Here is a 25,400-nt window from a genome sequence, read left to right on the forward strand (position 1 = left end):
GAAGGTATAAGATAAAAAGAGAGGTGTTTGCCCAGACCAGGAACCCATACTTCTCTGCCATCCTGACACCCCCTTCCCCCCCAAACAAGGGAGCCCACTCCATTAAGAGTTATGGGCATTGGGAACAAATGTTTCTGCCCTCTCCTCAGACCTTCTCAGGCTCTGATGCTTGAGGAAAAGGCAAAACAGAGGAAAAATGAGGGAAGCTACAGAGATCTTCATTTCGTAAACACTGTTCAGGGGAAAATTAAATAAGAGAAAAGTAAAATTAGAGCATGACCTGTTGGGTTGTTTAGGCCCTAAACAGTCAGCTAGTTAAACTAAGTAAAACAATATAAACTGTTAAGAAAATTTTCATGGTTTTATTGTATAATGAGGCATTGGAACATCTGAACAAATCAAGATCTGGGCTGCACACGCAGCTGCTGCTTTCTCCTTCGTTTCTTTGGGTTACTAGAGCAACTTGTCAGTACATTAAAAAAAAAAGACAACCTTTTGCATTACTTAGTCTTTCTAAGGCATGCGCTGGTACAACACAAACTTCTCCTGTCAGATGCAGCTAGTCTAATGTCCAAACATCATGCACAACACACTCAAATAGTGATGCCTCTGCCACCACCGCGGTGTCCGCCCACCGTGGCCTTGCAGGCTTGTGTATGATATTTGGAGTGTTCGGAGGGGGCTGGGGAGAGGAAGTGTGAATAATATCAGGAAGAGGAGAGAGAAGGAAACAGCGTGGGTGCCTTGGGAAGAGGAGGCTCAGCCAAAGTTGTGCAGCGCTAGCCTGAACATGTCGTTGGTACACACCCAAGCATCATTGATGTTCTTTAATAGAAATATCTGGTGGAATCCCATGATGGGGTCTTCATCAGCCTGTGAGGAAAGAGGAAAGACACCTGTGAACCATGTGGCAAGTGATACAGAAATCAGAACTGGCCCCTTCGGGTTTTTTAGAACAAACACCACAATCATGCCATGTTCCCTTCAGGCAACAGAAAGGTCAGTCAGGGGATCTGGAGTCCAAAGATGGGCAATGCTCCTTAACAGAACCTATGTACCCATGGTCAAAACACTTCTCCTCTCAATTTTCAAAGCTATAAAACAGGTCCAGAACCAGATGGTTTCTCAGGTCTCCTTCTGGCTCTATAACCTGGGATCCCATTAAATAAGAAATTCAAGGCTATGCTAATGGGCACATTCCACAGTTCCAGTGCCCTGAATATCTAGGACACTCCTTTGAGAGTTTAGGTCATCTAACACTTGGCTTTCTGTTTCCTTGAGAGCACATGAGCCACAACCAATAATAGTTCAACCGCCCTTGGAGGCATGGTTGTCTGTGAAAATTGGAAAGAAAGCTCTTTGAAAGGAGAGCTTTTCATTTAGACTTAGTCCAAGTGCTTGGCTCCAGCTAGAATCACTTAGAAAAAAAACATGCAAAGGCTGTATATCCCTGCAGGATCATGGAAGGGAGAGCCAGAAATTTACCAACACTGGCCTTGAACCCCAAGATAGCCTAGTCCCTAGAGCAGCATGGACTATCCTTGGATACAGGGAACCACATCCCATGAAAAGGCAACACAGCAGCATCAGATCAGAAACCAAGAGGCCAGAAGCAACATGCATCCACTGGGCAGCTTGGGATGTTCCCCTTAACTTGACTGGGGAAACAGGAACCCATCCAATAGGCAGGCCTCTGGGGAGAAGGGAAGGGATAGGGTAGGAGGAAAAGAGCCAGGAAACAGGTCCTTCCCAGCCCTGTGCCAGCTCAGGCTAAAGGAAAAGATTTGGATTTTCCAAATGTATAAAGTATGCTCTTTGTAAGAGGTTCCTGGCCCTCAAAATCCTTTCAGATATTCTAAGTAACACATGCTTCATATATATTCCAAGCAATTTTAATAAAGGTCAGACGCTGCCTCCAAACATGTCTGAAGTGAAGCAGTAGGTCATCTGTGTGGGCACATTCTCTACCCCAACTCTCAGACATAAGTTTGGTCCCGATGCCCTGTGCACAGAAATCCTAGAGCTCAGCCAGGTGACTCAGAGCAGGTGCCAATAGGGAGGAATGAGAAGGAACAGTTATTCCCTTCCTTATTTATTTGGCCTGGATGGAAGGGGATGAAAGGGGATGGAAGCAGCTCTCTGAGCTCAGGGAACCATATACTATCAATAAAAGGCATGAAGGTAGACAAAGGTTCACCATGCTCAATAAGCAACTTGTAAGATCAGAATGTGATTTGAGCACCACAAAATAAGAAATCACTCGTAGACGCTGCTCAGGAAGATTTTTTGGGGGAAACCAGGGGAAGGGAACTGACAGGGATAAAAGCCGATCAGGACAGAGTAGGGGAAAAGAACTGGAAAAAGCCAGGTAAGAACCAAAGGACAAGCCATATAAAAGGGGTCAGATAGCTAGCAATGTTTATGGCAACACATAAGAACATATCCCTGGCATAAAATGCTAAGCCCATCAACAAGATCCCCTCACTGGGTGGAAGGAAAAGGGAGGGAAGCAAGGTTTTCACATACAACCTGCCCAAAGTGAGGTACCCCCAGGGAAGCCAGATACTAATAATCTTACATGGAGGCATCACTTTTAAAGTTTATAAGCACTTTCCTCACATTAGTCCTATGAAATTGAGAGTGTAATTTTCATCAGTCCTACTTTCCAGATGAGAAAATAGACAAAAAGAGGTTAAATAACTTGCCCAAAGTCATAGACATATGAAGAGAGCCAAACTGGAGCCCTGCCTCCTGCCCTCAGACCCAAAGCTCCAGGAGCAATGCTTGTGCAACGCCAGTGATGTTTCAGTCGGAGGTGCAACCCATTTCCCAAGCTGTGCTGATGCTTCTACATGAGGGAACTCTCCCAGTTCCTATGAGAAGAACCCATCCAATCCTGGTTCTGATGTCCCTGGAGGTTTAAGTCAACCTTAAGACCGATTCCTTGGCAGGAACCTGAAGTTGGCAAGCACCCCCAGGTGGAATTCCATTTGTACTTTTGGACATTCCTTCTCTTTCAAGATGGCCCTGACTGTCCATTTTGCCCTGATTCCACCTAAATAACTATTCTGAGGTGGTAGAAAACAAATACAATAGAACTTATGAAAAAGTTCCGGGGATTTTAGTGGAATGCAAACTTAATGAGTCAATGGTGTTATATGGCAGCCAAAATGCCCCCAATTTAATCTTTAACTGGTCTGAGAAACCCAATATCCAGAATGGGGGAGTTAAGAGTCAGTCCTGATGTCCTGTGCCCTGATCAGAGCATAGTCTGGACACCACATTTTCACAAGGACAGTGAGAAGCTGGAGTTAATCTAAAGGGGACCAGACTGAAGAATCAATTAGAGACGGTGTCCTCTACAGATTAGTTGCAGGAATTGGGGATGTTTAGCATAGAGAAAAGAAGGCTTGGTAGAAGGGGGAAGAATGAGCACCGTCTTCGAGTATCTGAGGGATTGTTTTCATGTGGAAAAGATGTAGAATTGCTCTCCTTGGTCATGGGGGCAAAACTAGGAGCCAAGGGCAGAAATTGCAGAGGCCGATGCAAGTTCTAAGTATAGAGGAAAACTTTCTCCCAGTGAGAGCTCTCCAAAATTAGAATGGACTGCCCCCTAACTGGAGGATGGATGACCATTTGGAGAGGAGACTGTAAAGGGGATGAAGTATGAGCTATACTAAAGATTAGAGACTCCAAGGTCCCTTCCAACTCTATACACCTATGTTCTGATTGTCACCCTTCAAATCTAAAACCCCAATGCTCAGTGGGGATGTGGGTCTGCTCTACTCAGCCAAGACACCCAGGGCAGTTGTGAAGACAGAGATGTAGAGGGGAGACATGCCCCATAGCAAGCTTTAGAGAAAGTCTGACAAGATCCCCCAAAATGGCAGCTGTTCATTCTATGTACCTCTGAAGCAGGAAACAATGGAGGGCAGGAGACAGAATAACCCTTATGCCTGTTATCCACAGGCAGCGGCAAGATGTAGTAGAAAGAGCGCTGGACTGGAGTCAGGAGAGACCTGGATTCGAATCCTGCCTCCGACACTTACTTGCGATGTGACTATGGGCAAGTCACTTAACCTCTCTGAGCCTCAGTTTCTTCATCTGTAAAATGGGGATAACAACACCTGTAGTACCTACCTCACAGGGTTGTGGTGAAGATCAAATGAGATGGTGGACATAAAGGCCCTAATGGCCTGTACGGCAGCTCGTCGGACGAGGTTGGAATTCCCCCACCCTGTTAGCCCCTAACTGAACATGAAGGATCCCACTTGCTGTGGAGGTAGGTTGCTCACCTTTAGCTGCCCCACCACCATGCTGAGTATACAGCTGTCAGGGGTGGGCTGGTGATCCTGAGCTGTGATGCTGTGCTGTATTTTCTGAAATGGAAGGCTCTGAAAGAGAAGGAGAGGCGAACGTGAACCACAGCCAGGAGCACAGTCATCTTGGACCCCCAAAACAGCCAGCAGACAGAGGCAGGGCTCATACTTACAGACAATTTCTCCACGATGGCTGCTTTGCCTTGGAATTGCTGCCCCTCCCATGTAAGGCAAGATGCATCAATCTGGAGGGAAACATCAGAATCTCCTATCAGGACCTGACTAGATGAGGGTCAAGGCCTTAGGCCAGGGGACTGAGGAAGCACAAGCTCCTCACTACAACCCTTTTAAGACTTAATCTAATTTTTCCTTTCCAGGGGAATCAGAAAGGAAAGTGAGCCGTCTCTCTCCATGAACTGGTGCCTTCCTCACTCTTGGGAAACGAAGAGACTGACTCAAAGCAAAGCCCCCACAAGCGGCCCTTTGCACTCACCAGCATTCCTGCTGGAGCCTCCCCACCAGACATCCAGACTCTCTTCCCCAACAAGCTCTGAGAATCACTTCTGGTCTATAGCAGTAGTCTTTTTCACTTTCCATTGCTCTTTTTTCATTTCTTTCTTTCTTTTTTTTCTGTGAAGCAATTAGGGCTAAGTGACTGCCCAAGATCACGGCTAGGAAGTATTAAGTGTCTTGAGTCCGGATTTGAAATTCAGGTTCCCCTGACTCCAGGGCCTGTGTTCTAATCCACTAGGTCATTTAGCTGCCTGTGTGTGTGTGTGTGTTTTTGCATGCACATGCACGTGCATATGCAAGGCAATTAGGGTTAAGTAGTTTGCCCAGGGTCACACAACTAGGAAGCATTCATTCTCTTTTTTCCATTTCACACTTCTTACTAAACCTCTCTCAGAGGCAGTATTCAAACCACTGAGAGAGAAAGCTATTTGGAGCTTTCTCTTTCTTAAGGCTTTTCTAACTTCACCCAGATAGCCTGGTTTGGGGAGCACTCCAATACTGAATAAGGAGAGATTCTCCACAATTATAAGAGTAATGGAAGGCAAAATGGAAGACAAATGTCAACTTAATTATACAGTCTATAAATATTTGGGAGCTTTGCCAATTTAGTTGTGACATATTCAATAGATTTTTTTTTTTTTAAAGTCACAGAATCACAGATTTGGAACTGGACAGGACCCAAAGGATCTCATGCTTCACTTTCTCATTCTATAGAAGAAGAACAGGTTAAAGTACCTGGGAGTACATGTCAGGCTCTTTTCATTGTAAAAACTGTGTTTTGCCAATCTCCTCCCTCCACCCTGCCCATGTAAACGAGTATTGCTCTGTCAATGAAACTGCTAGGTTGAAGCAGCATTGACATCAAGCTTGAATGTAATCTGTACTATTACATTTAGTTTCCAAGCGCTTTCCCAAGACCTACAAAAGCAACAGTTCCTAATTTTCTAACTCTCAATAGCTTACAAAGCACCTTCTTCCCACTGCCTCTAGAAAAGCAGTAAAGTCAGAAGTTGAGAACCTGAACAACATTTCTCCATAGAAACAATGTTATAAGTGGCAATTAGGTTCTCAGACTACTCACAAAAGAGTTCATCTAACCCAGCATGTCCCTGAAGCATACTACTACTAGCATTCATTTAACCACAAGTTATAACATTGTTTCCATGAGAAAATGTATGAAGTTCTTCCAAGCAGAATGTGTAAGAGACACTGGTAGGTGTTTAATAAATGTTTGCTGAACCCAGATACACAGAATACTCCCACCTCAGAAGCATCTGGGAAACTGGTAAAGAGGAAGAATCCTTGATTTAAATGATTTGCTCCCTCTTTTCAGCTATATAAGAAAAGGAATATTTTAGAAGGAACCCTCCTTTCCAATTCAATAATAATATGCAATAATTATCTCTCTCTAGATAATTTATTCTACAGGTGTTCTAAACTAAAACCGCTTAAACTACCGTTCACAATCCTATCTGGTTTTTGTAACTGATTGTGGGGAGTCATGAAATTATGATTTATTATCAATAAATGTTTGAGCTACATACTTTTTGATATATCTATATACTGAGTCACAAAAATTTCTGAGACAAAAAGGGGTCGTGAGTGAACAAAGTTTAAGCAGGCCTTTCTAAACTATGTAATAAAGTGCAGATGAGGTCTGTGAGCAGGTCTTTCTATTATGATTGTTTCTCCATTGAGTACAGAAGTAACTACAATTTTAAAATATGAGAGGCCCTTCAAAAGGGGAGGGAAATTAGGAGGCTAGAAAATAGTATGACAATATCAAACCAAAACAATTATGAGCCACAAAAATCACAAATTTGGAAGGGATATTAATTCAATCTTCTCTTTTTGCAGAGATGGAGAAAAAGAGTCTCAAGGACTTTCTCAAAGTCATGGAACCTTACTGAATAAGGAGCAATACCAAGATCAGAAGCCAGATCTTCTTACACTCCAGTCTCTGGTAAAACTGATTGATACAATTCTACCTACACTTCACCAAACAGTCTGGAACTTGGTGCCAAAGATCTGGTGGAGGACCAATGGCTAATGTCAGCCATCCCCACCTGCAGAAAATGAATTCTGTCCCAACCCCAATTATCCCACTCCCCAACCACTTACATATATTGCTCCTAATTGGGTTCTGTCATTATCAAATAACTGGTAGTAATGTTGAACAAAGCTGGATCCAATCTGCTCCCAAATCGGCTTGTCTCCCATTCTGGATCCTCACCTAGCAGCAGAAACTGAAAAAGCAGCAAGAGAGAGAGAGAACATTGGTAACAATTACTAGGCAAAAGAGTTTGAAAAGCTCATTACATCTAACTCTGGGCTCCTCTGCCCTCTCCCATAGTCCTTTGTTCAGACAGCACTGGATACAGAGTAGCTCTGATCAAAAACCCTATTCTAGTCCATTATCAGGGTGTCATGGGATGGTCCCTTTGGAAGATTTTGCTAATCTTACACATGATTTTTTATATGAATATAAATATATGAATAGTCACGCAGCATTTGTTTGAGGATACTATTTTGGACTTGGAGAAAGACTATAATCAGAAACCTCTCCTGCCTTTGATGGTCTTACAATTTAGGGGAGCCCATTTGCTAGTACGAGCACTCTAGGTGAAGGTTTCCTAGAATATCCTCATCAGGACTATGAAGCAACCTGTAAAAGTAGCTTTAATATTTTAGTTACAAGATTAATTCATACAGCAATCAGAGCCTTTTCTGTATGCCCCCTGGGACTAATGAACTGCAGTCAAAATCAGCCCACCAAAGAGCTGTGGTTAAAAGCAACCCTATTCACCAAGCTTGCATAGGCCCTATGGACTTGTCCTTTCCTGCTTCAAGAAAGTCTATGTTCATTTTTCAGGGAAAGGTAGGTCAGCACACCTGCTCAAGATCTCTGTAGGAGAAGCTGTCTCTTCTACCCTCACTTTCACAAGGAAAAACAAAAATCTCTAGGAATATTAACCAACCTGCACCTAGAATGAGGTTCCCCAAAGGGAGAGCAAAGGGCTGATAGCCAGGAGAGGCCTGTGCCGGCCTGCTCTGTAGTCTGTCATTCTGAAGCAAGTTTCCTTTTCAAATAGGCTACAGACCATTCCTTGTAGTTCTGGCTTTAGTAACTTTCTCATCCTGTCATGCCTCATAGGGATAAGATGGGTGGCAGTAGAACTTCAATTCTAATAGGCAAGAGATGAGACAGGGACTCCAAAGTCCCTTTTGAGCCACAATTACTGGCTTCACTAGCAGTTACAACCATCACTGAAGCAAATACAATTGGTAAATCACAAGTATAAACAGCTGGGGAGTAGTTAAAAGACAAATGGTGGGTGGGTGCTCAATGTTTTCCATCTTCCCAAGTAGCAGGCAGAATACCTCCCTAAATGGGAATAAAGATGGAGAGACTTTTCCATGAGCACCTATGTTTGGTTGAGAGTGGGGAAGAAGGAAAAGATCTGGACTTCTCCCTTTCCCACATTTATTTGTACATAAGTATGATTTCTGGGGGAGAGATCTCCCTTTATATAGCTGATGGATAGAGTCCCTGAACTTGGAACTGGCCTGGAGAGGGACAAAGGATGAATCTCCTTGTTGTCTGCCTGCCTTCCAAAACTTCAAGTAGGTTCTTTTCAGGCCCAGCCAGAGATAAGGGTTTAGACTATGGTGAGTATTTAGCCTAGTCTTGGTCATCCCTGAGTCCCCATGCTCTAGACTCAGCAATCACTTGATGTGAACTTCCAAGTTGGTAGAGGGAGAAATGGTCCTTCCAATTTCTGGATAAAGAAAGCAGAACACTTTCCAGCTCATGGGATGCAAGGTTTGCAATTTCTCAATGAGCCAGCAACTTCTAAAAGCAGCTGCCAGCAGCAAGGTGGGGAGTCCCCAAAGACCACCTACCCTAGGGTTCTTGTCTGTGGAAGTGCTGGTTAACAGAGGACAAGTTTCCTCCATGTGCTGAAAGGAACAGCACAAGCAAATCTGATTCCTTAATACTATAATGCTGCTTGCTCCAGAGGCCACAGGAGGGAGCTGGCTGCATTAGACAGGGAGGACACAATGCAGACAAACAAGAGACTTCGGATCCTAAGACTTAAATAGAGAAGGGACTCCAGGAGATCATCTGGTCCAATCTCCTCCTTTTGCAGTTGTGAGAACTAAGGCACAGAGACCTGTCTGCAGTCACACTGGGAATAAAGAATCCAAATTTCAACCCAAATCCTGCCATTCCAGATGACTTTTCCACTGAACCAAGTTCTCAAATCTCCCCCTCCCCCTCCCAAGAGGCTGAGGGCTAGCTAAGAGGACAGTTTTATTTTTAGCCAATATAAAAATATTCCACCATGCTGGCTGTTCTAAAAATAAAACCAACATGCTTACATGACTAATAAATCCATGTCTAGGAAGTCTAAAACCAGTTGCCATGAATGAGAACTGAAGCAGGCCTGGGTAAGCTTTGTTTTAGTGAGCACAAGGTGAGCTTTGGCTCACCCATTGCTTAAGATTTATTCAGTTGAATCCTATAGTCTGCTGAATGTCAAGCCCTATCTCTCCTGATCTGACCTGCTTTCAAAAACCTGGAGTAATAGAAGAGTGTCAGGCCACCAATGGGCAGTTACAATGGGATCCCAGGCCACTGGGAAAATACTATGTACTGAAGCACCTTCAATTCAAAGTCAGCATTGGCAGCCCAGGCCTCCCAAGACAGAAAGGAAGAGACACAGGGATATTTCCCAAAGTGTCAGCACCCAAAGTGGGCAGCCCCAAAGTGACCAATTGCTTTCAAATCTCTCCTCTCTTCCTCCCCTGCCAATTCTGTCAATTGAGGGAGGGATCACCTTTTCAAGTTCAAAGGAATTAAGAGTTGGGAGGGACTGGTTACACTCCCTCATTTGAAGAAAAGAAGCCACACTATAGAGGTTCCACAAGCATTAAGAAGCCTAGTCTTGGGTTCCATGCCAAGCATCCTGACCTGGATTCTGAGCTTTCTACACATATGCTGCTCCTCAGTCCCTCTTATTTAAGACTGAACAAGCACTAAATGAAGAAGCCCCTCTTCTGGAGCTCCTTTCAAGTCTGCCCCTCCTTCCCATCTAAGTGCCACAAATAAACTTATTCCCTCCCTTTCCACAGGCCGATCCCTAGGTATCAAACCTGAAGCTGCAAAATTCCTGAATGCTACTGAATCAGATTAATCTCGAATTGCGAAGTGTTTAACAAAATAAATAATATAACATAACAGTTATCATGTTAATTTGTGAGTTTCTAAGTCAATAGGAGCATTTCTATTGGAATTTGACCACTGGTCTAGTATGACTTCTGAAGTATGTCAAAAACCTCACCTTCACCTCCTAATTTTGCTCAAATTCATTCCTTTTGAGAACTCTGAATTGAGGGAAATCCCCAAAAGACTGACACTGCTGTACCCAAGGGCATAGTTCCCCCATCTCTCTAATTATGGCCCCCCTAATATGCATGAAATGAAAAACACAAGCATATGACTTTCTGAAGAGTGTAAGCCATCCGATTACTGTACAGCATCCCAAAGAGAAGGACTATTTTTAAAAGTGTAATTACTTGGGAAGAGAATGGAGAAAACTCTAAGGCAATCCTTGACTATTTAAAAGAATTTAACCTTAGATTGTAGTGTTATGTGAAGAACTCAGAGATGACAGCCCAGATCCGAACCAGAGTTCAGCGAAGGGAATATGCTGGAGCGAGATGGGCAACGCCATCCACAGGATATCCAAAGGGGCCTTTTTAAACTTCACTTGAATTAGTTCCAAGGAAACATTCATGTTTACATGATTCCAGGAAAAAGCGGACAGAATCATAAATTAAATTATAAAAATGGAGAAAAGTCTATGAACCTAATAGATAACAAAGTTCAGGAACAAATTTATCAGCTATTATGCCAAGCAATGGGAAAGGATCAGAGACAAATGGCTTCGTATAAAAAAAGGAGATGGTGTTCAGTCAAAGCAACCTTTGTAAGGTGGAGGAAAAATGATTTTTAAAAAATCTTAATACTTCTATAGTTTTTTTTAATATGAGACAACAAATATATTAATATGACATGGAGATGATAGCTTCAAATTTTTCTAAAAAGACCACATATTTCTCTATGGCCTGAAGCAGCATATGAAGAGAATAAACTTGCCATAAATATTTTTTGAGGGCCTGATCTTTCCTATAATTCAAAGAGAATAAAGAAAACCCTGTACTTATTTGGATTAAAAGATCTTCCAACACATTACAGAAGTTAACTTCTGCTAGCAAAACCTGAATTTGGATCTTTGGAGATAAGGCATTTTTTAACAATCATGTAGGGAGAGGAGAGATAATGGGCCTGATCAATCCAGACTTCTGGGTAAGTCTGTGCAGAGTCAAGACTTTGTCACAGCAATTATTTCCAGAAAATAAATAAATTAAACAAGAAGGAAGATCAACTTCCAAATAAAAAGATAGGCTGGAAGAGTTCCATCTGATGACTGTCTTCAGAGGTGCTCACAAAGGAGTTAGTCTCCTCAGAGGGCAGGCAGAGGTCAACTTTCACACCAACTGTCAGCTCCATGGTAACCTCTGATTGAAGAAAGAGAGGAAACTTCCCACATTAATATAGCTTAATCTGTAAAGAATTCTAGGAACAACTAAAGAATAAAGAGTGAGATCTCAAATCTAAGCCATTAGCCAAAGAACTATGTTTCATAAACTTTAAAAAACATGATTTCATTGTTTCTTTCCGCTTTCAAAGTCACAAAATCTAGTCAAATTATGCAGCAAAAACCCCATCTAGCCCTTGATCTGATTGTCAGTGAGAGAGGAACAAGACTCTCAATTCAATCCAAATGATGGGCAGTGTAATGTCTGGGCTAGCTTTCTTGAGGTCCTCCGGACAAGGCCTTGGTCTCAACAGGATAGTCACCATGAGGATAGTCAGGAATAGAGTCTAAAGTCTTTATCGTCTCCTTCACAGTCTGTTCACTCTGACTGACTGACTCCCCAGGTCTCTCAGCCCTTAAATACCCTATTACAATTACATCATTATAGCATATTGAGTATATGCCAACTAGAGTGATTATATCATTATATCATACTAGATATGTGTGAACTAGAGAATCATTATCTCATCAATTCCACTGAGTTAACACTCTGTTGTAAGTATCCTTGTTTCCAAGTATACTCCTCCAGAGTTTCAGCCCTCCACAGAGCAGGATTTACAAAAAGCACAGAACTTATAAAGATTAGAGGCCAAGTCTAGCAGTGTGGCTAAAAACATAGAAATAAAACTCAGAATTAGGAGATGGGTCTTGCCAACTCCAAAACCCAAACTCTCTCCCCCACAACCTGAGAAAACCAGGTCATTGGAGACATTTGGAATCAACCATGACTCTTTATTTAGAAAAGCCCACTCAAAAAGAAAGGAAAATGCTTACTGACCTTTAAGTTAGAGAACAAAAATCTGCCTATCTGGACCAAATCTAACCTCATTTTACAGATAGAGAAACTGAAGTTTAAAGAGATTTTTATCCTGTAAGACTCCCAGGAAACCCAAAAGGGGGTCTTCCTGATCTTTCAGGCTGCCAGAATGGGCTGGTGCTCAAATGGCCTCTTAACTGTAAGATAGCTTGTATTTGTCCACCTCCAGAAATACCAACAAATAAAATAATAAAGACATGAAAACTGATATAAACCTCAAGGTGAAGGTACCGTGATAGTCTAGACCAAATGACTATCGATCCTCCAAACAATTTTTCAAAAAGCATGTTTTGAGCAATGTTCCTAGCCCTATAATACAGCATTGAAATCTTAAGGATGGATAAATGAATTAAGACTAGAGACATCTACAGTGGCTTGACTTATGAGTAGGAAGGAATAGTAATACCAGAGTACCAAACTGGAGTTTAGGAAGATGTGAGTTAGAATTTCTCTCGGGACCCTTACAAGATAAAAACCTTTCTGAATGTCAGTTTCTCTATTGGTAAAATGAAGTTAGATTTGATGACCTCTAAAGTCCTAAGTCAAGTAAAGTGAAGAGAGTGCTGGGCCTGGAGTCAGAAAGACCCAATTTCAAATCTGGCCTTGGACATTTCCTAACTGTGTGACCCTGAGCAAGTTACTTAGCTATCTTTACCTATTTCCTCATATGTAAAATGAGTTGGAGAAGAAAAATGGCAAACCACTGTAGTACTTTTGTCAAAGAAAGTCAGATCTGACTGAAATGACTCAACAAGATACTTTCCAATGATTCTAAATCTCAGATCCTATAATTCGAGTCATAAGATTTATACTATTACAGCTTCACTTACTGTATCCCCCTTCAATTTCACATAATCCTTTGTACCTCTCCTATGTACTTAGGTATCATATTATAGTTATTTCAGAGGATTTATGATTTATAGCTAGAAGAAACCTTTAAGATGATCTAGTCCTACAGCCAGCACAGATATTACAGATGAGGAAGTTGGGGCCTAAAGAACTTTTTAGTGACTTTCCCAAGGAAAAAAATATATAAAGAGCCAATGAAGAACCCCCTCCCCAAGCCTGCTTTCTCTGCAGCTGGGATTTTCACAACCTCTAGAGAAGTACTTTACTGATCCTCAAATCCTACTTTCTGCCAGAGGCTTTTTCTGGTCTTCCTCCTCACTCCACTGACCTGATTGATCTTTTTATTTTTTTATTTTTTTAATTTAATAGCCTTTTATTTACAGGATATATACATGGTAACTTTACAGCATTAACAATTGCCAAACCTCTTGTTCCAATTTTTCACCTCTTACCCCCACCCCTCCCTAAATGGCAGGATGACCAGTAGATGTTAAATATATTAAAATATAACTTAGATACACAATAAGTATACATGACCAAAACATTATTTTGCTGTACAAAAAGAATCAGACTCTGAATTATTGTACAATTAGCTTGTGAAGGAAATCAAAAATGCAGGTGTGCATAAATATAGGGATTGAGGAATTCAATGTAATGGTTTTAGTCATCTCCCAGAGTTCTTTTTCTGGGCATAGCTAGTTCAGTTCATTACTGCTCCATTAGAAATGATTTGGTTGATCTAGTTGCTGAGGATGGCCTGATCCATCAGAACTGGTCATCATCTAGTATTGTTGTTGAAGTATATAATGATCTCCTGGTCCTGCTCATTTCCTCAGCATCAGTTAGTGTAAGTCTCTCCAGGCCTTTCTGAAATCATCCTGTTGGTCATTTCTTACAGAACAGTAATATTCCATAATTTTCATATACCACAATTTATTCAGCCATTCTCCAACTGATGGACATCCATTCAGTTTCCAGTTTCTAGCCACTACAAAAGGGCTGCCACAAACATTCGTGCACATACAGGTCCCTTTCCCTTCTTTATAATCTCTTTGGGATATAATCCCAGTAGTAACACTGCTGGATCAAAGGTATGCACAGTTTGATAACTTTTGAGCATAGTTCCAAACTACTCTCCAAAATGGTTGGATTGATTCACAACTCCACCAACAATGAATCAATGTCCCAGTTTTCCCACATCCCTCAACAATCATCATTATTTTTCCTGTCATCTTAGCCAATCTGACAGATGTGTAGTGTATCTTAGAGTTGTCTTAATTTGCATTTCTCTGATTAATAATGACTTGGAGCATCTTTTCATATGACTAGAAATAGTTTCAATTTCTTCATCTGAGAATTGTCTGTTCATTGATTGATCTTTTTATAAGGACAGTTGCCCTTTCCTGTTAGCCTCTAAGCTCCTTGAGGACAGGAAGCTGGTGGGCACTTAACAAGTGCCTGGCAGTTCTACAAGAACTACCCAAGTTGTGAACTGAGCCAAACAGAGCAATTTGAAACTATGTCCAAAAGGTTACCAAACTGTAAATATCCTTTGATCCAGCAGTGTTTCTATTGGGCTTGTATCCCAAAAAATCATAAAGAAGGGAAAGGGATCCACATTTACAAAAATGTTTGTGGCAGTCTTTTTTGTAGTGGCAAGGAACTGGAAACTGAGTGGATGCCTCTCAGTTGGAGAATGGCTGAATAAGTTATGGTATATGAATGTAATGGAATATTATTGTTCTATAAGAAACAATCAGCAAGATGATTTTAGAAAATCCTGGAAAGACTTATAGGAACTGATGCTGAGTGAAGTGAGTAAAATGCAAAGAACATTGTACAAGACAACAAGATTATGTGATGATCAACTGTGATGAACTTGGCTCTCTTGAACAATGAGGTGATTCGGGCCAATTCCAAAAGACTTGTGAAGAGAGCCATCTGCATCCAGAAATAAGACTAAGGGGACTGAATATGAATCACGACATAGTATTTTCACTTTTTTGTTGCTGTTTGCTTGCTTTTCTTTCTTTCTCATTTTTGTTTCCTTTTTGATCTGATTTTTCTTGTGCCACATGATAAATGTGGAAATATATATAGAAGAATTACACATATTTAACATATATTGGATTGCTTGCTGAGGATGGGGAAAGGGAAGGAGAAAAATTTGGAACACAAGGTTTTGCTAGGGTAAATATTGAAAACTGTCTTTTAATAGATTTGCAAAGAGAGTGTGAGAGAGAAAGGGGGAGAGAAAAGGAGAGGAGAGCGACCGAGCAAGAGCACCCTCCTAAAGCAACATTTGATCCTGACCAAGGAACTGGACAGATGCAAGCCCTACCAAATAGCCACAAGCTCATCAACTAAAAGTGTCTTTTTCTCTTTAAAACTGGCATATTTGTCTAGTTGGGATACACTTGAATTAGCTCACACAAATTCTAATGCTGCAGACTGAAAAAAAATTGGCCAATCCAAGGACAGCCTGGGCAGAAACCATGTAAATCCAGCACAACACTATTCATATAGTGACCACTTATGGAATTATGTGCCCTAGAACCAGAAAAGATTCCAAAGACCACCTGTTTCCACTCTCATTTTATAGATAAGGAGCCTGATATTCAGGACACAAGGATTTGTTCATGGCCATACAGCTAAGAAACACAAGCCCTAGAATTCACATCCCCATCCCCCATGCACAAACTCCAGATCAAGAGCTCTTTCCACTAAGCCATTCCAATACCCTACAACCCCAAAGTTGAAGAAACTGTTCTCAGGAGGATATTTCAATGGAAAGTTGGGTTTGAAGGCAAAAATGCTAAATGAAGAGAACTGTGCCTAATTCTAGGGAGAAGTCTGAGAGCTAGGTCCAGGAAAACTCTTCTCACCTAAGCAAATGGCTTTCCCAAGTGAGATAGGTAGTGGACTTGGCTCCCAATGTACTTAAGTCAAAATGCAGAGATGTGAAAAAACGCTAGTATCACCACCACCCTCATCCACACAATAGGAATCAATCAAAATGTATATTTTAAGACAAACTAAAAGTTAAAAAAAAAAAAAAATAAACACTGTCTACCATCCACCCTACCCTGAAAACTCAGGCTCTTATAATTTGGTCAATTGCCGCTGATTGTTCACCCTGACCTGCAAAAGAAAATTCAAAGAAACACTTCCTCTACCATCTCTTGGCTGGCATCTGAAAGACTCAGCGCCCACAGAACCCAAAGTCCTAAATAATGATATATTAGGTGGTTGATTATAGATAAACAATTCCAAACATAAAAGGAATATTATTTCTTTTCCATTGTTATACCTGGCAAGAGCAGGAAGAAAAAGTACTAAGGCCTGAATTAGGACATTTATTCTGCATCTCCACTTCTGCTGTGGGTGACTTTGGTTAGTTCAATTCTGGTTTCCCTAATTCTACAGAGAATTGAAACTTGATAAACCTATTCATCATTAAGATCGTAGAAAGATATTTGAATTTAGGGCCATAATGGTCCTTAAAGATCTACTCCAAGATTTTATCTTACAAGTAAGGAAGCTAGAGCCTATATTAGTAACTTGCTTAAAACGAAGCACAGCCATTGTGAGAAAAAATTTCCAGATGAGACCCTAGTAGAACCGTATCAATTTAAGTATGTTTTTATGGATTCCCAGTTGGGAGTGGGGTACAAGTGTGGAGATCCGGACTGCCAATGAACAAAGACCATCAAAGAACAGAATCTGAAGAGTGAGAACAGTCCTTGGAAGTCATGCCTACTTTCCCCATACTACAAACCAGTGGTGTCAAACTGTGGACCATAAGCTACCCTAGAAACCACAAATTAAGGTTATCTATGTTGTATTTTTATTTATTTTGTTAAATATTCCCCAATGACATTTTAATCTAGTTGCAATGCACCCACTTGGGAGTTCTGCAGGCCCCTTGAAACTTAAGCATTTGACATATCTTTCCTACACTATAACATCCCTTCCAGAACGTTATTCAGCTCTTGTACTTGAGCAGTCAGAGACAGGATGCCCACCACCTAATGCATTACCTCATGCTGCAACTCCTTCTATTCTTGTTCTGATTCTTCCTGGATCTAATTACCGAGGTGATATCCACACTAGCTAGCTACTCCAGTGAATAGACACAACAGAAATTCAAAACTCAATTCTATGTCAGACCAAGAAATAAAGAATTACAAAGATTCCTCACATTTCACTTCTATTGTACTGTTCATTTGTCCAAGAAGTCCAGACAAGGGCCACTAAGCTGTTTCATGACATCCAAAGAGCTTGCCAGTCAACTCTGTTCATGTTGCTAATGGCCAGGAATGGGGGCCACAATCTCAAAGCCTGGCTATTCTAGCAGTACTTCTATCCCATGTATCACTGCCCTAAACAGGGCTTCCTACCCACAGAAGTTAGCAAGCTCATTCAGGGCCTTACATTTAATTCTCTATTAGACAAAATACTGGTCCTAGAAATTACACTAAAAAGTATAAAATTATATATATATAATCTGCAACTTTATAGCAGCTAGGTTCATTACACCATCATGGGCAGGTCCTGTTTCCAATTATTGTTGTTAATGTTTTGTCATTTTTAGGTTTATCCCCCTCTTGGTGACCCCTTTGGAATTTTGGAAAAGATACTGCAGTAGTTTGCCATTTCTTTTTCTAGCTCTTTTTACAGATGAGGAAACTGAGACAAACAAGGTGAAATGACTTGCCCAGTTAATAAGTGTCTGAGGCTGGATTTGAACTCAGGAACATAAGATCCCCTGACTTCGAGTCAGGTGTTCAATCCAATGTATCACCTAGCAGCCACTGAAAAATGGAAAGGAAGCTTTCCCAGTGATCAGTACCAAATTGTAAGAAAGCAACACAGATAATTAAAAAAAAAAAAAAGTGGGGGGGAGGGGAGGAAGAAGCATTCTGAATTTAAAAGGAAGCTGACTTGGCATTATTTTGAAATCAATCTTTCCATATAGTAGGGCTAATTGTAGGCAATAAAAAACAAAATCCACAGGAATAATTTTTTTTTAAGGGATAGTCAAAGATAATTCAAACCATGGACTGTCCATAGGTTATATCATCTAAAGCTGCCTCTACTGGCCACCAATCACAAGGGAATTAGTGAGACAAGCTTACTAACAGAGAGGGCTGCTCCCCAAATGAAAATAGGCTGCTTCAGGACACAGTGAGTTTTTGTCATTGGAATTCTTCACTTGAAGGCTGGATGACCCTTATTATAGAGGGGATTCCTGCTCTGGCAAGAATTGGGTTCAGTGACCTCAGGGTATAAGTTTGAGCACTGGAAGAGACATTTGCAATCACCTAGTCCAATTCTTTTATTTTAAAGATCTGGAAACCCAAGAGGCTCACAAAATCAAGGGAAATGCAGCTGAATCCTGTCATTCTACCAAGTCCATGCTACCACAGCGAGCTGCAGAATGCAAAATTCTTTGATGTTGCTGTAAGTAAAATAGATGACCTAGTGCCCTCTGAATTTCTCTAGGGAAAAAGGGGCCACAAAAATTCTAAGTTTAACACCTGCTTAATTGACCAAACATTAAAAAAAATTCCTAACTACTCTAAGTTAAGGGTAACCTCCTGCTTCTACTTGGTTTGCATGTATCTAGAACGATTTGGGGGGAGAGGGGAGTTCATGGACTTCTGTTCAGATTGATTTTAAATCACTGAAGAAAAAGCTAAATTTCAATTAGAGCTGTGTGGAAAATAAAGGTACAATTTCTTTTCAACCCAATCAAGTTCGGAGCCCCCGATATATATATCCATGGACTTTGGAGGTCCATGGAGCCCAGATTTAGCACTGCTGCTCCAAAATGATCTGACTATTCAGTTTTAATCTTAACTCAATCTAAGAGTAGGGAAGGCATCAAACTTTTTCCATCACTCACTTCTTCTCCCTTCACATTAACTTCAGAAACCACAATTACAGCAGCAGTCTGATTCAATAGGCCACATAAGAAGCTGAAGGGATGAGGCTAAGCAATCTCTCTATAAAGTGGGGCTTTTCCCATTTCACTAGGTTAGAGAACACTCTACGATATAATGGAGCTAGCCAGCCAGTCTGCAATCCCAGATCAGTAACAGACACTTTGGGAAACATGGAAGGAAAAGGTGTCTATAAAGAAATATAGAACTAGCAAAACCCAAGATTAGCCCAGAAAAGGAGATGAAAGAACAGATAAGAGCAGGACAAAAAACCTAATCTTTCTAGTTATAATGAGAAAACACTAGAGAGAAAAAACCAGTTGCAAATTAGAAGATGGATGCTTAAACCATATGCAGAAAAGAGAGATTAAAATATCCTAACTTTCTAATAATTATAGCAATTTAAAGCGAGAGGACTGGATGTTCACTAAAACCAAGGAATTAAAAAGGCTACAAAGTCTAGATTACAACCCAATTCTTAGTCCTTTACCTCAAGCCTCTCCACTGGCCGTTATGATGCTCTCCCAAATTTAGCATGATGTCTGGCACAAAAATAACAGGCACTTAATAAATAAATGTTTGTTGATCTCACTGGAAACAAAATCCCAATCCCAGTCCTCCTACCTATTTAGAAATCAACACCTCAGGTTTAGAATAAAAAGAATTTTGAAGGAGAAAGAGAAAAGAAGGATCACCCAGACCATTCTTTTTATAGATTAGGAGACTGTGACAGAGATGCTAAGAAGATCCTTGTCTGAGGATCACACAGCAAGTCAGTGAGTGGTAAAGTGAAGAATCCAGATCTTCTGATATCTAGTCCACTACTGTCAAGCTATCGTTCTGATATTCATTTTTAACTTGGATATCATCCTGGACAAGTCAGCTCCAAGTTTCATTTCTTTATTATTGGGAAAAAAAAAAGAATTAAGAAATAAGAACACTTCTCTCTCTTACTGAAGCTGAAAAGAACAGATCCTGTGGTCGTTTCTTAGGTTGATTCCATAGACACAAACTTACAGCTCTGATCAAAGGCAGCATTCTTCCCCTGAGAAAAGACCTAGAGCTAGCATTGATCTTCAACCCATTCCCATCCAATGAGAACAAAACTGACCACCAATACTCACTGAGTTCTTTCCCACCCCACCCTCCATTTGGGGGAGGATTTCCTGCCTTGCTCTAACCTGGAAAGAGACAGGGAAGAAAGCAAGGAGATAATAGGGAATGGGAATTTATTAAGTATCTCCTATATGACAGGCATCATGCTAAACACTTTACCAATATTATTTTATTACATCTTCACAATAACCCTGGGTGCTATGGTTAGTATTACCCTTATTTTACAGTTGAGGAAACTGAGGCAGGCAAAAATTAAGTGATTTGCTCAAGGTCAAAGTGTCTGAATAGGATCTGAACTCTGGTCTTCTTGACTCCAGGCCCAGTACTCTCTCTATTGCACCATCTAGTTAACTATAATGGTAAGAAACTCCCTTACAAATTTAGCCACAAAGGATTCCTAGGGAAGATTTGAAGATTATAATTCCTAAGTCCTTGACAAGGAATTTTAACTCATTCTATCCTGAAGCCTGAATAAAATCATGTGGACACTGTCATAAAATCTAGAGGGCCCCAGAATTTGGATATCACAGAATCAGGGACCTAATAGCTGGAAGGCACCCCCCACAGGCATCGAGTCTCATGTTCTTAACCTAGAATTTATGAACTTTTAAAAATATTTTGACAACTTTACTTCAATTTCATTAGCTTCTTTTATAAATCTATGTATTTTATTTGATGTACTTCAAAACACTCTAGTGAGAAAGGGTCCACAGGCTTCAGCAGGTTGCCAAAGGCATTAAAGAAGCCTTGATCTCACACAACTGTCATTTATAGATAGGCCGAAAGAGCAAGAGAGGCTTGTCCCAAGTCACAGGCCAAGAATTGGGGAAAGGATTCCAGTCTGGGTCTTCTGACTCCAAGTCTTGTATAGTTTTCACTGTGCCACACTCCCTTTTTATTCCTGACGGGTTGGGGTCAGGCAAATTGCTCTATCCAAACATTCAAGATGGCTAGATGGGGTGTCAGATAAAATATGAATGGTATGGCACATGGAATTAGGAAGGTCTGAATTCAAATTCTGCCCCTGATACTAACTAGATGTGTAAAACTCTGTGCCTCAGTTTCCTCATCTGTAAAATGAGTGCAATAGCATTTACCTACCAAGATTTTGGGAAGGATTCAATTATCTAGCAAAGGTAAAGCGCTCAGCAAGTGTTCAAGTGTTAACAATGGTATCCATGGCTATTATCTCACTGGGGCCAGAATGAGGCTTTGTAACAAAAAAGGATTTCACCTGGTGAAATACTGAGTAGAAAGTCTCCCTTTAATCAAAAGCTAAGACTTCTACAAGGTTCATGAGAAGGCCCAATGTCCTATAACATATCCTAAAGGGGATGATTTGGCTAGGGTCTAAGAAAACTGTTTTCAGCACCAAAGGATCCTGTTAACTTTTAGCCCTGCCTTCTGATTTCAGGAGCCCTGTGTCCAGGCTTCCTATATCAGACACTTCAACAACTGCTGCATGGCACACATGCTAGCATCTTTAGAGAACAAGCAAACCTGGCTGATGTTGCCTCCCTAGTCCAGAGAATGAGCCTAACTTGCTCTCTATTTAGAGAAAGGGCAAGGATGTGGCCACTGAACTTTGAAACAGTTTCTTTTTTCAGTCTTCTGGCCTTAGGTATAGGACTGTCCTTCCTTTACCTTTGCCCCATTCTTCAAGGTGAATCATCCTAACTATGGTAAAACCATACTGGTTGAGACTGATACCAAGGAAAAGAATACACAAAACAAAAACTGAGGTAATCTTTCTTCTAAAGAATTTATAGCATCCCTATGATCCTGGAGGCACTACAATTACCAGATAAATTAAAGTGAATCAGAAAAATGCAATAACTGAATCAGAAAAAGAAAGCCAAGTCATAAGGAAGCAGCTCTATTCCAATCAATGTTTTCCTTTAGATCAGTCTGCACTATACCAGCAACCAAAGACTTTCCATTAAGTGCTTATCTTTTTAGGGGTGGTGTTAATTTCAATCAGATCAACTCCAACCTGTCCCAGAGGGGTAATTCATTATAAGCATTTGCAATGTTAAACAGATAGAATCATACAACAAAGGACAAGAAGGCAATAACTGAAGTCATTTACCACACCAAAAGCGATGGTGAAGGGCAGTTAGGTGGTGCAGTGGATACAGCATTGGTCCAGGAGTTAGAAGGACTGATTTCAAAGCCAGTCTCAGAAACTTGACACTAGCTGTGTGACTGTGGGCAAGTCATTTAACCTCACCCCTCCAAAAAAAAAAATTAAAAAGGGGAGGGAGACGATGAGTAAGGGTGGCCAGGACTAGTTCTTCAAAGCTAGCCTTGTAAATAAGGAAACTTTTCCATGAACAGTGTAACAAAGCTAAGTAATCAATGAAAACCAGTGACCTACTGGCCCTATGAGTATAAGAAATTTATGGTGCAACAGATTTTAAAGCTAAAAGAGACTATAACTATAAACTCATTTTGTAAATGAAGAACCTGAGTTCCAGAAGTGATTTGCACACAGCCAGTTAAGCAACAGCACCTGGATTGGAACACACATCCTCTTAACTTTAAACACAGTACTCTTCTTCCTATACCATAGAAGTTTTTTTTTTTTTTTTTTTTTTAAATTAAGTGTAGACACTACATTGACTTCTAAGGCTACATAACAGAAACTGATTAAATGAAAGGGGCCAAGTTATCTATGAATGCCTCTTATCACCTTCTAGTTTTAGTTGAACCAAAGTGCCTCATTGGAGTCTTTCCCCCCATAATTCAGGCTACTCCTCAGAAAGAGATGACCAGTCAGGATACCTTAGCTGATCACATCAGACAGACTCTATTGGACTTTAGAAGAACTACAGAAATTCAATCACCCTCTAACAAGCCCAAGGAAGAGAAAGCAGAGCTTCAATCTGTCTGTCAGGTCACAGTGGAGGAAGTAATGTAAAAGACCATTTTAACAGACAGAGATTAAGAGTGTGATGTGCATATGCCTTCACAGTTACTATGTTATTGCCTCATAAACCAGATAAATGTCAACTGGAAAAAGGATTCTGCATTTAAGATTCTGCGGTAGGGGCACTAGGTGGCGCAGTGAACAGAGCACCAGCCCTGAAGTCAGCAGGACCTGAATTCAAATCTAGTCTCAGACTTAACACTCCCTAGCTGTGTGATCCTGGGCAGGTCACTTAACCCCAATTATCTTAGGGGGGGGAAGAGGAGATTCTGAGGTCAAACTGACCATACTTAGCATCCAAATGGACAGAATTAGTGAGGGTTAGCATCAAAGATCCAGTGACACCACAGATATTTACTAAGTACCTGCTATTCTAGACAAGGCAGGGCAGCTAGTTGATAAAATGAATAGAGCACTGGCCCAGGAATCAGAGAGATCCGAGTTCAAATGTGACCCCAGACATTTACTGGCTGTATGGACTTTGGACTGGGACTTTGCCTCCGTTTTCTCAATGACAAATGAACTGGAGAGGAAATGACAAAGCACTCCAGTACCTTTTCCAAGAGCAAAACCAACTTGAACAAAGAGCAAGGTACCATGCTAGATATGTTCCAGGGAGCTAGCCTCAAAATGAAAAAAAGAGAATACCAGCTAGGTTTTAAAAATGAGATACTGGCTAAATGGCAACGTTACAGGCCGGAGCAGCAAAGCCATTAGAAATAGCAGGCTGAGGGGGGATGATTAGCAGCTGAGCTCTGGACAGCTGGGTCCCAGGTCCTGACCATAAAACGAGAGGGTCTCTGCAGCAGCTTCCGGCTCAGTTAGGATCTGGCTCCAGACCCTGGCTCTGCCCCCTAAACAGCATGATTTCACCCCTCCAAAGGCTATAAAGCCAGGGAAGTGGCCACAAGGCCCAGCCCCTTCCAGCTCCATAGGCTGGGCAACTCCCCTGGAATTGGGGTTCGGATCTTGGTTCTGCTTCCACCTGAAATGTTGGAACCAGAGGAACCAGGTTTGAATCCCAGCTCCGAACTATGTGACCTTGGGTCACGGCTCCCTCTCTGGGCCTCAGTTTCCTCACCTGTAAAATGAGGGGATTGAATGAGAAGATGATTAAGGTCTCTTGCGGCTCTTAAGCTCTCTTAGCAAGATTGGGCTTCTAGGGTGAAGGTGGGCTCCGAAGCTGCAAGCATGCACACAGAGGACCCTCTGGAGGCAGGATTAAAGGGAAGTCCCTAGCCCACGCCGCCGGCCCCACCCCCACCCCACCCCACCCCGCCGGCCTGGCGAGAGCGGCGTGGGCCCAGACTGCACGAGGGGGACTGGCCGAGAGAGCGGGGGTCGGCTCGGCAGGAAGGAAGCGGGGAACCCAAGCCGGGTCTCTCCAGGGGCCCCGGACCCCGGCCGCCCCCGCCCCAGACCGCGTGACTTTCTTCCTTCCCCCCCATGACCCGCCCCCGGCCCCCGGGACCTCGGCCCCTCTCCGGGCTGGAGCGGGCCCGGCCTCCAGGGCAGCCCCGAAATCTCAAGCGAGTGGTCAGCCCGGCCCCGGAGGCCGGAGAGGGCGGGGGCCCCGCCAGGCCCAGCCAGTCCCAGACACAGGTCTCGAAAGAGCGCTAGGGCGGGCGTGCGCCAGCCCCGGCAAGAGGAAGCGGGCGGTTCCCCGGGGTCCGGCCCCGCGCGGCCGGGCAACGCGTTGCACTCACCCGACTGGCTGGCACGATGGCAGCGGCGGCGGTGGCGGCAACCGAGCGCGGTCCCGGACCGACTGTCCCCCCCCCCCCACCCACCTTCCCTCTCCCGCCCCGAGCCCGCTGCACTCTGGGAAATGCAGTGCGGCCGCGCTAGACTTCAGCCGGAGGTTGCAGGAATCGAACTACAATTCCCGGCGTGCCGTGCGGTGCGGCCCGAACGCAGTCTCCCTGCCCAGGAGAGGTGGGGAGGGAGCCGGAAGAGACGGGGCCCGGCTCGACCCCTGAGCATTGTGGGCTAGCGGAGGACCTCGGGAACTTTTCTGCCTTGGCGCCTTCCAGGCATCAGTCCAATCCAGTCTTAACCTCAGAAAGCCGGATAACTCCAGCCCCGACACCACCCTTTCCCATCCTAGTCGTGTCAGAAAGTGTCCTGGCCCCAGTCTGAGGGAAATCCATTGTAGCTTTTTCATGTGTGAGCGGGGAAGGGTCTTAGAGAGGATTCCGCTCCATCCCCCAGTTTTACAGATGGGGAAACTGAGCTCCCAGACGCTGT

General features: G+C 42.4%; 1 protein-coding gene across 1 annotated transcript; it reads right to left on the reverse strand.

Annotated features, from left to right (window-relative positions):
- Window positions 1-337: 337 nt before the first annotated feature.
- NUTF2 (nuclear transport factor 2) lies at window positions 338-24,970 on the reverse strand. Its single transcript, XM_031950246.1, has 5 exons — window positions 24,860-24,970; window positions 6,954-7,078; window positions 4,493-4,564; window positions 4,296-4,394; window positions 338-873 (listed from the first exon to the last, which is right to left on the reverse strand). The coding sequence occupies exons 2-5, from the start codon at window positions 7,050-7,052 to the stop codon at window positions 760-762; spliced, it is 384 nt and encodes a 127-aa protein (XP_031806106.1). The 5' UTR covers window positions 7,053-7,078; window positions 24,860-24,970; the 3' UTR covers window positions 338-759.
- Between the last annotated feature and the right edge of the window lie 430 nt (window positions 24,971-25,400).

The sequence above is a fragment of the Sarcophilus harrisii genome, chromosome 2 (assembly GCF_902635505.1).
Source record: "Sarcophilus harrisii chromosome 2, mSarHar1.11, whole genome shotgun sequence".
In the NCBI taxonomy this organism is placed as follows: domain Eukaryota; kingdom Metazoa; phylum Chordata; class Mammalia; order Dasyuromorphia; family Dasyuridae; genus Sarcophilus; species Sarcophilus harrisii.